The 14,866-nt window shown below is 47.3% G+C and overlaps 1 protein-coding gene across 8 annotated transcripts in view; it reads left to right on the top strand.

Annotated features, from left to right (window-relative positions):
• Nucleotides 1-14,866, top strand: part of ARHGEF10 (Rho guanine nucleotide exchange factor 10) — a 145,517-nt gene that overhangs the window by 73,881 nt on the left and 56,770 nt on the right. For all 8 annotated transcript variants that reach the window (XM_064369777.1, XM_064369778.1, XM_012458678.3 and 5 more), the window contains 4 exons: nt 7,883-7,960; nt 8,702-8,881; nt 10,636-10,752; nt 12,709-12,801. In XM_064369777.1, the coding sequence (XP_064225847.1) occupies nt 7,883-7,960; nt 8,702-8,881; nt 10,636-10,752; nt 12,709-12,801 (468 nt within the window). The remainder of the gene's footprint in view (nt 1-7,882; nt 7,961-8,701; nt 8,882-10,635; nt 10,753-12,708; nt 12,802-14,866) is intronic.

The following is a 14,866-nucleotide window of genomic DNA, read 5'->3' as shown; positions in this document are numbered from 1 at the left end:
GTTAGGAGACACTGAGTGGGTGAGGGTCTGTGAGGAGACTCTGATTGGGTGAGTGTCTGTGAGGAGACACAGAGTGGGTGAGTGACTGTGAGGAGACACTGGGTGGGTGAGTGTCTGTGAGTAGACACTCAGTGGGTGAGGGTCTGCGAGGAGACGCTGTGCTGGTGTGTGTCTGTGAGGAGACGTTGAGTGGGTGAGTGTCTGTGAGGAGACACTGAGTGGGTGAGTGTCTGTGAGGAGACTCTAGGGTGAAGGTCTGTGAGGAAACACTGAGTGGGGTGAGTGTCTGTGAGGAGAGACTGAATTGGTGAGTGTCTGTGAGGAGACACTGAGTGGGTCACTGTCTGTGGGGAGACTCTAGAGTGAGGGTCTGTGTGAAGACAGTGAGTGGGGTGAGGGTCTTTCAGGAGACTCTAGGGTGAGGGTCTGTGAGGAAGCACTGAGTGGGGTGAGGGTCTATTAGGAGACACTGAGTGGGATGCATGTCTGTGAGGAGACGCTAAGGTTGGGTGAGTTTCTGTGAGGAGACTCTGAGTGGGTGAGTGTGTGTGAGGAGACACTGAGTGAGTGAGTGTCTGTGAGGAGACCCTAAGGTGAGTGTCTGTGAGGAGACACTGAGTGGGTGAGTGTCTGTGAGGAGACACTGAGTGGGTCAGTGTCTGTGGGGAATCTCTAGGGTGAGGGTCTGTGAGAGCACACTGAGTGGGGTGAGGGTCTGTGAGGAGACACTGAGTGGGGTGAGATTCTGTGAGGAGACTCTGAGTGGGTGAGTGTCTGTGAGGAGACGCTGAGTGGGTGAGTATCTGTGTGGAGACGCTGAGTGGGGTGAGGGTCTGTGAGACACTGAGTGGGTGAGTGTCTGTGAGGAGACACTGAGTGGGTGAATGTCTGTGAGGAGACACTGAGAAGGGTGAGTGTCTGTGAGGAGACACTGAGTGGGGTGAGTGTCTGTGAGGAGACACTGAGTGGGTGAGGGTCTGTGAGGAGACACTGAGTGGTTTGAGGGTCTGTTAGAAGACACTGAGAATGGTGAGTGTCTGTGAGGAGACACTGAGTGGGTGAGTGTCTGTGAGGAGACACTGAGAAGGGTGAGTGTCTGTGAGGAGACACTGAGTGGGTGAGTGTCTGTGCGGAGACACTTGGTGTGTGAGTTTCTGTGAGTAGACACTGAGTGGGTGAGGGTCTGTGAGGAGACGCTGTGTGGGTGCGTGTCTGTGAGGAGACGCTGAGTGGGTGAGTGTCTGTGAGGAGACACTGAGTGGGTCACTGTCTGTGGGGAGACTCTAGGGTGAGGGTCTATGAGGAGACACTGAGTGGGGTGAGTGTCTGTGTGGAGAGTCTGAATTGTTGAGTGTCTGTGAGGAGACACTGAGTGGGTCACTGTCTGTGGGGAGACTCTAGGGTGAGGGTCTGTGTGCAGACACTGAGTGGGGTGAGGGTCTTTGAGGAGACTCTAGGGTGAGGGTCTGTGAGGAAACACTGAGTGGGGTGAGGGTCTGTGAGGAGACACTGAGTGGGGTGTATGTCTGTGAGGAGACACTAAGGTTGGGTGAGTGTCTGTGAGGAGACTCTGAGTGGGTCAGTGTGTGTGAGGAGACGCTGATTCGTTGAGTGTCTGTGTGGAGATACTGAGTGGGGTGAGTGTCTGTGAGGAGACACTGAGTGGGGTGAGTGTCTGTGAGGAGACACTGAGTGAGTGAGTGTCTGTGAGGAGACACTGAGTGGGGTGAGTGTCTGTGAGGAGACACTGAGTGGGTGAGGGTCTGTGAGGAGACACTGAGTGGGTCAGTGTCTGTGGGGAATCTCTAGGGTGTTGGTCTGTGAGGAGACACTGAGTGTGGTGAGGGTCTGTGAGGAGACACTGAGTGGGGTGAGGGTCTGTGAGTACACTCTGAGTGGGTGAGTGTGAGGAGACGCTGAGTGGGTGAGTGTCTGTGTGGAGACGCTGAGTGGGGTGAGGGTCTGTGAGGAGACACTGAGTGAGTGAGTGTCTGTGAGGAGACACTGATTGAGTTGAGGGTCTGTGAGGAGACACTGAGTAGGGTGAGTGTCTGTGAGGGGACACTGAGTGGGTGAGTGTCTGTGAGGGTACACTGAGAATGGTGAGTGTCTGTGAGGAGACACTGAGTGGGTGAGTGTCTGTCAGAAGACACTGAGTGTATTGAGTGTCTGTGAGGAGACGCTGAGTGGGTGAGTGTCTGTGAGGAGACGCTGAGTGGGGTGAGGGTCTGTGAGGAGACGCTAAGTGAGTGAGTGTCTGTGAGGAGACGCTGAGTGGGGTGAGGGTCTGTGAGGAGACGCTAAGTGAGTGAGTGTCTGTGAGGAGACACTGAGTGGGTTGAGGGTCTGTTAGGAGACACTGAGTGGGTGAGTGTCTGTGAGGAGACACTGAGTGGGTGAGGGTCTGTGAGGAGACTCTGAGTGGGTGAGTGTCTGTGAGGAGACCCAGAGTGGGTGAGTGTCTGTTAGGAGACACTGAGTGGGTGAGGGTCTGTGAGTAGACGCTGAGTGGGTGAGGGTCTGTGAGGAGACACTGTCTTGGTGAGTGTCTGTGAGGAGACCCTGAGTGGGTGAGTTTCTGTGTGGAGACACTCAGTGGGGTGACGTTCTGTGAGGAGACACTGAGTTGGTGAGTGTCTGTGAGGAGACGCTGAGTGGGTGAGTGTCTGTGAGTAGACGCTGAGTGTGTGAGGGTCTGTGAGGAGATGCTGAGTGGGTGAGTGTCTGTGAGGAGACACTGAGTGGGGTGAGGGGTCTGTGAGGAGACAGTGAGAAGGGTGAAGGTCTGTGAGGAGACACTGAGTGGGGTGAGTGTCTGTGAGGAGACACTGAGTGGGATGAGTGTCTTTGACGAGACAGTGAGTGGGTCAGGGTCTGTGAGGAGACTCTAGGGTGAGGGTCTGTGAGGAGACACTGAGGGAGGTGAGTGTCTTTGAGGAGACACTGAATGGGATGAGTGTCTGTGAGGAAACACTGAGTGGGGTGAGTGTCTGTGAGGAGACACTGAGTGGGGTGAGTGTCTGTGAGGAGACGCTGAGTGGGGTGAGTGTCTGTGAGGAGACTCTGAGTGTGTGAAGGTCTGTGAGAAGACGCTGAGTGGGGTGAGTGTCTGTGAGGAGACGCTGAGTGGGTGAGTGTCTGTGAGGAGACGCTGAGTGGGTGAGTGTCTGTGAGGAGACGCTGAGTGGGTGAGTGTCTGTGAGGAGACGCTGAGTGCGTGAGTGTCTGTGAGGAGACACTGAGTGGGTGAGTGTCTGTGAGGAGACGCTGAGTGCGTGAGGGTCTGTGAGGAGACACTGAGTGGGTGAGTGTCTGTGAGGTGACTCGGGTGTGAGTGTGTGAGGAGACACTGAGTGGGGTGAGGGTCTCTGAGGAGACTCTAGGGTGAGGGTCTGTGAGGAGTCACTGAGTGGGGTGAGGGTCTGTGAGGAGACTCTAGGGTGAGTGTCTGTGAGGAGACACTGAGTGGGGTGAGTGTCTGTGAGGAGACGCTGAGTGGGGTGAGTGTCTGTGAGGAGACTCTGAGTGTGTGAAGGTCTGTGAGAAGACGCTGAGTGGGGTGAGTGTCTGTGAGGAGACGCTGAGTGGGTGAGTGTCTGTGAGGAGACGCTGAGTGCGTGAGTGCCTGTGAGGAGACGCTGAGTGGGTGAGTGTCTGTGAGGAGACGCTGAGTGGGTGAGTGTCTGTGAGGAGACGCTGAGTGGGTGAGTGTCTGTGAGGAGACGCTGAGTGCATGAGGGTCTGTGAGGAGACACTGAGTGGGTGAGTGTCTGTGAGGTGACTCGGGTGTGAGTGTGTGAGGAGACACTGAGTGGGGTGAGGGTCTCTGAGGAGACTCTAGGGTGAGGTTCTGTGAGGAGTCACTGAGTGGGGTGAGGGTCTGTGAGGAGACTCTAGGGTGAGTTTCTGTGAGGAGACACTGAGTGGGGTGAGTATGTGTGAGGAGACACTGTGTCTGGTGCCCATGAAGAGACACTGAATGGGGTGAGTGTATGTGAGGAGACACTGAGTGGGGTGAGTGTCTGTGAGGAGACACTGAGTGGGGTGACTCTCTGTGAGGAGTCACTGAGTCGGTGGGAGGGTCTCTGAGGATACACTGAGTAGTGTGTCAGGGGTTTTTGAGGAAGCACTGAGTGGTGTACAGATTCTGCGTTGAGATACTGGGTAGGATTTGATGTTCTAGGGCGAGAGACTTAGTAGTGATTAATCGATGTGGGCATATATCAGAGGAAAGATGGTTGGACCTTTTGTTGGATGGCACGTTTGTAAATGCCTGTGTTGGGCATTGATTTTGGCCGAGTTGGTCAGTGAGTATTTGCAGGCTGTTTTTAATTGTTTTATGGTATCTGTAAACGGGTTAAACTTCCCAAATTAGTCTTGGATCTGGATGAAAACCCTAAGTTTTTTGCTCTGAGTATCTGGGTGACTTTTATCTAGTGGTTAATTTCTGATGTTCTGGTTTCCTTTTTTTTGAAGAGTGGATTTTAATGTCTTCTTGCATCAAGCTCATCACGTAATAATCATTCAGTAAAATAATGTATATGAAGGACTCGTTGATGTTAGCACTGTCCTGTCATCTTCAAGTAGATGATAGCTGGGATTATGATGAGAAACTTATTAGTATTTAGAATTTCTCTATTTTTCCATCCAGCTTTCTTTATTGCAGTCATGATTCACATCGATTATGTATTTCCTCCTGCCAAATGTGTTGTCCATGGGAGTTTTCTCTTGAAAGGTTAAACAGCGGATATTAATGCTCTTTAATTCTTGTTCTCCTCTAGAATTGCATTAAGGGAACCATAACTCTTCAATGTGTATATTAAACATTCTTTGCATGCCTAATTTGGGGGTGGGAAAAGGAAAATGTTCTTTTTGAAATACAGAAGGGTTGTGTATGTGAGGAAAGTTCCCTTGATGCTGGAAGACAAGAGAATCCTGTCCTGTCCCCCTTCCTGGTAGGGACATGAGGAAGGGCAGGGCTGGGCCAGGCCCAGGCACCATCTGCAGCTCTCCATGCTCAGGTCCAGGAGCTCTCTGATTGTCCTCCAGCCCTGGCTTTGTATAGTTACCCTGTGACCTTCATGCCAGGAACCCTCTCTATGGGGCCTGCCTTCAGGATGGATTTCTCCTCTGTGACCTTTAGGTCAGGGTTCTCTGAGAGAGAGTGTCAGCACTGGAGGCTCCCGACCCACCCCTTAGTGGGTGGGTCATATTCCATATGTCAAATTGAACTGCCAAAAAGACTGACATCACATGCAGTAGCCAAGAAACCTGCAAGATTGGTTTTGTTTTTGTATTTTAATATTATACCTATTCCAGGTCTTTTGACCTGATACTACAATATTATCATCTCAGGACTTTAAACTGTGTGTGTGTGTGTGTGTGTGTGTGTGTGTGTGTGTGTGTGTGTGTGTATACACAAGTAAATTCCTATGTTTGAACCCACAACTGTGACTCAGGACCCTTGGGATAGTGTCTGGGAATCTGAATTTCAGAACAAAGACTGGCCTGGGTTTGATGATGGGAGGGGTTGCTTGGCCCTTGGGTTCTAAGCTCTCCTTTGAAAGGGAAGCCTCTGTGCTCTGACATTTCCTGTGAATCAGTCAGCAGCAGCTGCTGGAGCTTCCCAGATTCTAGTTTGTGTGTGTGTGTGTGTGTGTGTGTGTGTGTGTGTGTGTATGTGTTTAATCCCAGGCACATCTATATGTTTTAATATATCAGTTTCTTTTTTGGGTATTTTAGAAAGGTTGATTTTTGTCTTTTGCGAATGGAATAATTCTTTCTCTGAAGAGAATAATCTCTCCCTGTTAATCATGCTGTGTAGAGATCTTGGTTGTCCTGCAATTGTGAAAAATGCTCTTTGCCCGCTAGGTGGCAATGTGGTCCCTTCAAATAGCGTAACTGCAGATAGCTTGGTAATACACTGGTATGTCTGTGTGTATGTATGTGGTGTGTTTATGTGTGTGCATATGTGTGTTATCTTGCATGTATATGGGGAGGTGTGTGTAGGAGTGTGTGTATGTGGTGTGCCCGTGCATGTGTTCATATGCATGAGTATGTTATCTTGCATGTATGTGGGTGGTGTGTGCAGGTGTGTGTGTGTGGTGTACCTGTACATGTGTTCATATACATGAGTGTGTTATCGTGCATGTGTGTGGGTGGTGTGTGCAGGAGTGTGTTTGTGTGTGATGTACCTGTGCATGTGTTCATATGCATGAGTGTGTTATCTTGCATGTATGTGGGTGGTGTGTGCAGGTATGTGGGGGGGCAGTGTACTCGTGCATGTGTTCATATGCATGAATGTGTCATCGTGCATGTATGTGAATGGTGTATGCAGGAGTGTGTGTTGTGGTGTGCCTGTGCATGTGTTCATATGCATGAGTGTGTTATTGTGCATGTATGTGGGTGGTGTGTGCAGGAGTGTGTGTGTGTGTGGTGTGCCCGTGAATGTGTTCATACGCATGAGTGTGTTGTCTTGCATGTATGTGGGTGGTGTGTGCAGGAGTGTGTGTGTACCTGTGCATGTGTTCATATGCATGAGTGTGTTATTGTGCATGTATGTGGGTGGTGTGTGCAGGAGTATGTGTGTATGTGTGTGTGGTGTACCTGTGCATGTGTTCATATGCATGAGTGTGTTATCTTGCATGTATGTGGGTGCTGTGTGCAGGAGTGTGTGTGGTGTACCTGTGCATGTGTTCATATGCATGAGTGTGTTATCTTGCATGTATGTGGGTTCTGTGTGCAGGAGTGTGTGTGTGGTGTACCTGTGCATGTGTTCATATGCATGAGTGTGTTATCTTGCATGTATGTGGGTGGTGTGTGCAGGTCTGTGTGTGGGTGGTGTACCTGTGCATTTGTTCATACACATGAGTGTGTTATCTTGCATGTATGTAGGTGGTGTGTGCAGATATGTGTGTGTGTGTGGTGTATCCGTGCCTGTGTTCATATGCATGAGTGTGTTATCGTGCATGTGTGTGCAGGAGTGTGTGTGTGTGTTGTGGTGTGCCCGTGCATGTGTTCATACACATGAGTGTGTTATCTTGCATGTATGTGGGTGGTGTCTGCAGGAGTGTGTGTGTGGGGTATGCCCTGTGCATGTGTTCATATGCATGAGTGTGCATGCTGGTTTAGGAGCAACTCCATTGCCCTGTTTTGCTCTGTTTTCTGTGAATTGGTAGCTGGACTGTGTTTAGAGTGAGGGAAATGCCAGGTATCCTCATTGGCCTGTCATGGGATCTTAGAGCCACAAGCCTGTAATTGTATGTGGTTCAGCGATGAAAAGCAAAACAGAAAATAACGTCAGGTTTTAATTGAAAACATCTCAGATCATAGAGATTTTTTTTGCACTACTAAGTGACATGAGTAATTTACTGTCCACATTCTTGGCCTCATAGGTAAATCTCTGGATGGTTGAAAAAAAAGAAATAATTGATCCCTCCACATTCCACAAACTTTGTTTTCCTAGAACTTTGGAATAAGGATTTTAAATAAATGTTGCTAATAACATTCATTGATGAAGACTGGAACTATTTTTTATCCTTATTTCATATGAAATATCATCTACTCAAATATTGGATACATAAAATACAACCAGCTAATTTAGTTTATTATCATTGCATAAGTGAAGGAATTTCTTTTCAGTGCTTTAATTTTATTTGTCCTGCTGTAGTTATGGTTTATAGTTTCAGGTTTAAAACATAATATAGTTGTATTAATGGGGCAAAGTATGTTTTGTACCTGTAATGTTATTTAATTAGGTTACCTTTGTGCACTGTTTTTTAAAAATAAAGTTATTTCTCAGCAAGCCTCAGCATAGAAGTAAAATTTATCTGTATGTATTATAAAGCAGTTTTCTATCACTGTACTTTTAAATTTCCCACAGGTTGTAAGAAGATATATACTGGGTTCAGTTGTCGACAGTGAAAAGAACTATGTAGATGCTCTTACGAGGATTTTGGAGGTACTTAAATGTCATGTTACATAATACATACATTTTTATTCTTTTTTATGTATATACATTTTGATACATATATGTTTTATACACATACATGTTTATGAAACATAACATGCAAATTTGCAAAATTCTCAAAAGGATCTAAATATTATGTCTGTATATTGACATCAAAAGTCATGATTATTTTGAAATAATTATAATTTATGTAAGTGAATATTTACATTCATTTATCTGAGCTTTAAAAACGTCTGGGCTGGATGCAGTGGTTCAAGCCTTTAATCCTAGCACTTTGGGAGGCCGAGGCAGGCGGATTGCCTGAGCTCAGGAGTTTGAGACCAGCCTGGGCAACACAGTGAAAGCCCGACTCTACTAAAATACAAAAAATTAGCCAGGCAAGGCGATGTGCACCTTTTGTCCCAGCTACTTAGGAGGCTGAGGCAGGAGAATTGCTTGAACCCAGGAGGCAGAGGTTGCAGTGAGTTGAGTCGGCACCACTGTAGCTTGGCTGACAGAGTGCAGAGTAAGACTCCATCTCAAAAAAAAATAAAGTCTGAAGCAGCTGGGCCCCATGGCACATGCCTATAATCCCAGCTTCTCAGGAGGCTGAGGTGGGAGGATGGCTTGAGCCCAGGAGTTTGAGGTTGCACTGAGCCGAGATCGCACCACTGCACTTAAGCTAGGACAACAGAACAAGACCCAGGCTCTAAAAGAGAAAAGTCTAAACAGTCTTTGATCACTTTGGTTTAGCAATATGAGAAGCCACTGTCTGAGATGGAGCCAAAGGTTTTGAGCGAGAGGAAGCTGAAGATGGTGTTCTACCGAGTCAAAGAGATCCTGCAGTGCCACTCACTGTTTCAGATTGCGCTGGCCAGCCGCGTTTCTGAGTGGGACTCCGTGGAAATGATCGGCGATGTCTTCGTGGCTTCGGTAATTAAGCCGGGACACCCAGATGTCCCTGGGGCTCTCCAGGCATGCATCCTCTCTTCCCTTCTTAGGCTGATGTTTTGTCCCGAGCTCCTATAAGCTGACAAGTGTGCAGTTCTCTGGGACGGCCAGGCTGAAGTTGCCGTGCCCTGGCCAAATGTGTGTACTAGGGAAATGATAAATGGATATTTCCCAGGGAGACCAAGGCAGAAATGCAGACACTCAGGACACAAGCTGTATCTGGGGAGATTGAAAAATATGCACTTTGTCAAGTCTTGGGTGCCCCATTAGATGATTTGCTAAAGCTTTTTGTTGTTGAGCAAGGATGCTGTGTCTTTGGTAATCTTGTAAAATTGCCGTTTTTAAGCCCTCACACAGGTTCTCTTCCTCCCTCTAGGTCTCACTTTCTGAGTGCAGATTTCTCTGTGCCTGGGAAAAATAGAAAACATGTGATGGGAAAACTCCTAGATGTTTTCTCAGACTTTTGCCCTTGGCTGTAGTTTTTGCTGTGTAGATGCAGGCAGTTGGCTCTGTGCTGTGACACAGGAATATGATGTTGCAACAGCTTGCGTTAACACTTCCTGGCAGCAGACAGGGTGAGCTACCTGGAAACCACTGCTGGTTTCTGCATTGGCAGTTTTGAGTTATTTTATCTATGCTCGTATGAATCATATGATCATACTTATTATATATTGGTTGGAATTCTACCTAGCTGTAGGATTATGAGTTAAACAGATCGATTTCTGTAATTATTTAAGACTATGATGCTATCAAAGGGATATAAACTTGCAAGTTTAAAAAAAAGCATTCCTCTACTTAAATGAATGCTAGAATAATAATATGTGAAATGTTTTCCTATGTAGTTTGTATATGTACTTGATGAGTTCTATAAATGCTTTGAATAAATATGGAAACAAAATTCTTACGAAGATATTTGCATAATACTGTTTATGGATCCTTAAAAAACAAAAGAAATATTGCATATTTATTTTATTATTACATTTTCTTTCTGGCTGTTTTATATATATTAGTTTGAACCTTGTCACTGTTCTTTAAATACCTACCTTGCCAATATTTTTTTAAATGCAAACTGATTTTTTTAAAAACAGAATTTTGATAAAAGCATTCCTGCTATCAGTGCCAGTGACCCCAGAGCTCTGCCATCTATCCTGAAGGATTTATGGTTTCTTACAACAACATGGAATGATTTTTCTCTTTTTGAATATTGTTACCAAGGGCAAATGTTTCTGCCCCTTGATAGAAAACCTTTGTGCTTTTAGGAAAATGAACATGTGTAGGGCATTGTACCTTATGGTGGAGAAGCGGGATCAGTCCCCACCCCCAGCCCCTGTTTCTCAGGATATTGGGCCCACCATGGAATGAGTTGCATGACATTCTTACCTGGAGGTTGAACCCACCAAGTAAGAGTTGGCAGGAACTGAAGGCAGGTTGTCTGTAATCACCATCCTTATTTGTCTGCAGTCAGAAACATTCTTAACTGAAACCCATATTACCAAGGTTTTGAACAAGGATGTCAGAAAGTACACTGGGTAAAAAAATAAGATCAAACCAGCAACTTAAACAACTACTAACATGCTTGCTTAAAAAAAAAAATCACAGTCATAATAAAGTTTATCCTATAAAACATCACAGTGACTGAAAGAGTATTTTTAGGGTGAGTTTCAAATCTTTCGTTTTATGTCAGAAAAGGGGTATCTGGACTCTGATTTCTCTCTGAATTTCCTCCCATGTTTCAGTTTTCTAAGTCCATGGTGCTGGATGCATACAGTGAATATGTGAACAATTTCAGCACAGCCGTGGCAGTCCTTAAGAAAACATGTGCTACAAAGCCTGCTTTTCTTGAATTTTTAAAGGTAAGCACATTTTTTTTTTTCATTTGGGTTTTAACACCATCTGATAACAAGTTCCATGTCAAACCTTGGCTCTAAATACAGTTATTCATTATTAAGATTTCACTACCAATAGCGCCCTAGATATTGGATTAATGCTAGAAATGAAGGTGAATTTTAGGTCCTAATGTAGCTCTTTGAAAACAGTTTTAGGCCAGGCATGGTGGCTCATGGTGGCCTCTCAAAGTGCAATCCCAGCACTTTGGGAGGCTGAGGAGGGCAGATCACGAGGTCAGGAGATCTAGACCGTCCTGGTCAACATGGTCAAACCCCATCTCTACTAAAAATGCAAAAAATTAGCTGGGCGTGGTGGCGCATGCCTGTAATCCCAGCTACTTGGGAGGCTGAGGCAGAAGAATCGCTTGAACCAGGGAGCCAGAAGTTGGAATAAGCCGAGATCACACCATTGCACTCAAGCCTGGTGACAGAGCAAGACTCCATCTCAAAAAAACAAAAAGAAAAAGGAAAAGAAAACAATTTTATTTGCACGTCTGTAAAAGTGTATCAGTGGAAAGAGAGTTAAGGTCAGATCCCAAAGTTACCTTTTTTTTCCTGTTCAGTATGATATGAGGAATAAAAGAAACCAAACATCTGGATTCCAGGCCTCTTTGGGATCGGGGAATAGGCACAGGCCTGGAGAGTCAGAGCTAGAATGGGCCCTACCCAAGGACTGTGTTCCTCCCAATGTTGGGGACAGGCCGATGGCCCTCCTCAGTGTCTCTGACCTGGCATTGATGGGGAGCCTGTCCCCTGGTGGGTTTGCGCGAGTGTTATTTAATCAGCAGGCAGGCAGGGCTTTCCCTGTCGGGAACTGCGTGTCCGAGGCTGTGTTCTGATGGTTGGCTACACAGTGAACCAGACTGAAACCCCTTCAAAGCTAGCTATCCGCGAGCTGAGTCTCCTTTATGGAGCCCCTCATTTGCATGATAAAACCCGGGGACAAAGTGTGTTCTTGTTACTTGGACTGTTTCTTGGAAACTGCTGCTACCTGGAGCTAGTGAACACAGGGCAAGTATTCTCACCCACAACAAAGTTTTGTTGAAGCTGGAATATTTTCCCTCTGCCTTATTCAGCACTGTGGCTCCTGCCCCTGCCAGAGCACAGTCTGTGGCCCACTAGAGTTTGCTAAGGGATCGAGTCACAGTTTCCACAAGGTTTGCTAAGGGATCAGGTTACAGTTCCCACTCTGGAGAGCTGTGGGCTCTGACCTTTGGCTAGGGAAGCGTTTCTTTCTCTTGGGGAAAGAAAACACTGACTTGCTTAAGAGCTCCCTCCCTCTGGGGATTTTGCTGTAGTCCCACTAAGGATGTCAGCTATGGCTGTGACCGCAGTGCCCATTCCTCAACTCATCGGCTGCCACATGGCCTTGGGAGATAGACTCTCTCACCCCATTCCATAGCTCCAAGACCCGAACCCCAAAGAGCCGGGTGCCCTGTGAGCTGAGAGGCCAGGACACAGCTAGATTTGTGCTGTCTGCCCCCTGCATTGCGCAGCCTCTTAGCGGAGGGAAGTGGAGACCGCCCCCAGGTCAACATTGCCCAACAGCCTCAGGTAGCAAATCGTCCCAATGCGCATCCCCAACACACTCAGGAGAGGAACCCTCAGCCTCCAGGACGTCCTTCTGCCCATGGCACCACAAAAGGTTGCCAGCCTTTTCTGGGGGCCCACTGTGGCCAGAACACAGACACCCAGGGTCACACCCTGGAATCAGCCCAGTCCCTGGCCCGGAGAATTCATTCCGGAGCTGAGGCCGAGGTGTGAGGCCTGGGGCCTGCAGCAAGAGCAGAAGTCCCCATTTGGCTGAGTTTCTTCTTGTAGCTGAAGACAAGGTGCAGGCTTTCGACTTATCTGAGTGTTGAGTATGGTGGGGAGGAGGCAGCCCCAGGGGCAGGGAGGTGACCCTAGCACCTTCCCCCACAGCAGGAACAGGAGGCCAGCCCTGACCGAACCACGCTCTACAGCCTGATGATGAAGCCCATCCAGAGGTTCCCACAGTTCATCCTCCTGCTCCAGGTGAGTACTTCACGGTGGCCTCTTCGCGATTCATTTGAAAATGGTGTTTGTTCCTGCACTTGGGAGTGGCCGCCCCTCAGGCTTCCCTATCTCCTCTCCAGGCAGTTACAGGGGTTGGGGTTGAGGCAGATGGGAGATTTGCGGAGAGTCAAAGTCGGGGAAGGGGGACAGCTGCAGACTCAGTGCCCGAAAGGCCGGCCTTGGGCTGCCGGGAGGGGGCCTGTAGGCCCTGGCTCGCCACATGTACCGTCTCATGGGGAACTAGCACTGGGGGGCCACAGGGCTCGGTTACCAGTGGCCCACAGGTCACAGCTCTCTTCTCCAGTGTGCCTGTGTCTAGTCTAGAATCACATGAAAAATGATTCTCCCTTCTGTGCCCAGAGGGGACGGACAGGCTTGGAAAGCTAAGAATAGATTTAAACAAAACATACCTGTCATTGATTTAATAGCAAATCACCCAAGGACAGGGAGAGGCCTCCATGGTAAAGACATTTTCCAGTGGACCCTTGAAGGATTCTCAATTAGATACCTTGGGGCTGTGAACAGTAAGCCTATTTGGAATGCTGATATGACATACCACAGCGGACGGCCTCTAGGTCATGTCTGATGTAGTGTGGAGTTGCAGGTTCATTGTCCAACCTTCCCACATACCCTGGAGCCCAGGTGACCCTGTAGGCATTAAATTTTATTTAAATGAATGCCATGCCTCCAGGGAGGATATTTCAAAGGGGAGTCCATGCTGGCCTCTGCCTGTGTCGATTTTTCAATGATAACTCAGCTTGCTTTTCTAATTAAATCAGAGGACTTCGCTTCGCCTGCCTGCTTATTAGAGTTGATTGAAGATAAACGGGTGGAATCATCCAGAAATGGACTGACACCTGGGAAATAGTGTGAAGTCCCCATCCACTGAGATTTTTATTTTTGACCAACCAAATCTGTGACACAAGCTTTTTAAATAAAAGTAGTCATAAAAGTATGAAAAAGGGCACACTCAAATGGGTCTTTCCATGGTTGGGTTTATGGGTCATGTTAATTTTATCCTTTCACTTATATTTTTAACAATATACAGTTTACCTGTATTAGAGCATTAATAACAAAAGCTGTTTTTTTCCTAAAATCAAAATATTCAAGTGTGTTTTATTTCTTCAGCTGACAACTATTTACTGAGTTCTAATACGTGTGAGACTTAGCTTCCGGCAAGCAGCCACAGATGTGAAGAATGAGCTTCCTCGCGATGAGGGAGGTTGATGCTTGGGAGGAAGGTGGGTCAGGCTGGCTGTTAGACGTTAGTTATTCAGCCATAGCTGGGAAGTTGTCACCAGGCTGTGAAGGGACAAATGCAAGGCTGCAGTGACCTCCTAAACCATACGAGGTGAATTTGCCTGCAAGCCCTGTGTTTAAACCATACAAGATGAACCAGCCCACACACCCTGTGTTTAGCGATGTGCCAGGGAGTCCTTGAGTCGTTCCTGGTCACGAGAGACTACAGTAAGCACTGACTGTTGTGAGGTCACACATGTTGTTTGCTTTCTATGATGTATCAGAATACTTTTAAAAATTTTTTAATTTATTAAATTTGGATGTAACTTTCAAATGAGCCTGTTAGGTTTTGGTTAAATGTAAGTAAATAACTACAAACCTTTTGCCTGGGTGTTTTCCAAAATATGTTCTTTTAGACAGAAGGAGTGGGCAGGGTTGTTGGAGAGGGAACAGGAGAGGGAGCTGCAGGGAAAAGCCTCAACCACGATCTTGAGTAGCTGTGAACAGCTCGTTTCCATCTGCCTTCAGCCACCCTTGGGGACGTCATTTTCCCTTTTTTATGTGTTAGCACAATGAGGTTTAGGGAAGCTGGTGATTCTTGCAAGGTGACACAGCCTGATAGGAGTGCTGGGATTCTAACACAGTTTTCCAGCCACAAATCCAGTACACTGTCCACACCCCAAAAGGATGCCGGCTGGGACTTCAGGGAGAGCAGCGGATGGAACACTGCAGAAATGCACAATTAGACAGGCACGGCCCACCCGTTACATGCTGTGCAGTTTACAAATCTGTTCTTGAGGAATTT

This window comes from Aotus nancymaae, unplaced genomic scaffold (assembly GCF_030222135.1).
Source record: "Aotus nancymaae isolate 86718 unplaced genomic scaffold, 86718_ANA_hifiasm-v0.15.2.pri h1tg000090l, whole genome shotgun sequence".
Taxonomy (NCBI): Eukaryota; Metazoa; Chordata; class Mammalia; order Primates; family Aotidae; genus Aotus; species Aotus nancymaae.
Note: the sequence above shows the minus strand (reverse complement) of the source record. Positions and strands in the feature narration are given on the sequence as shown.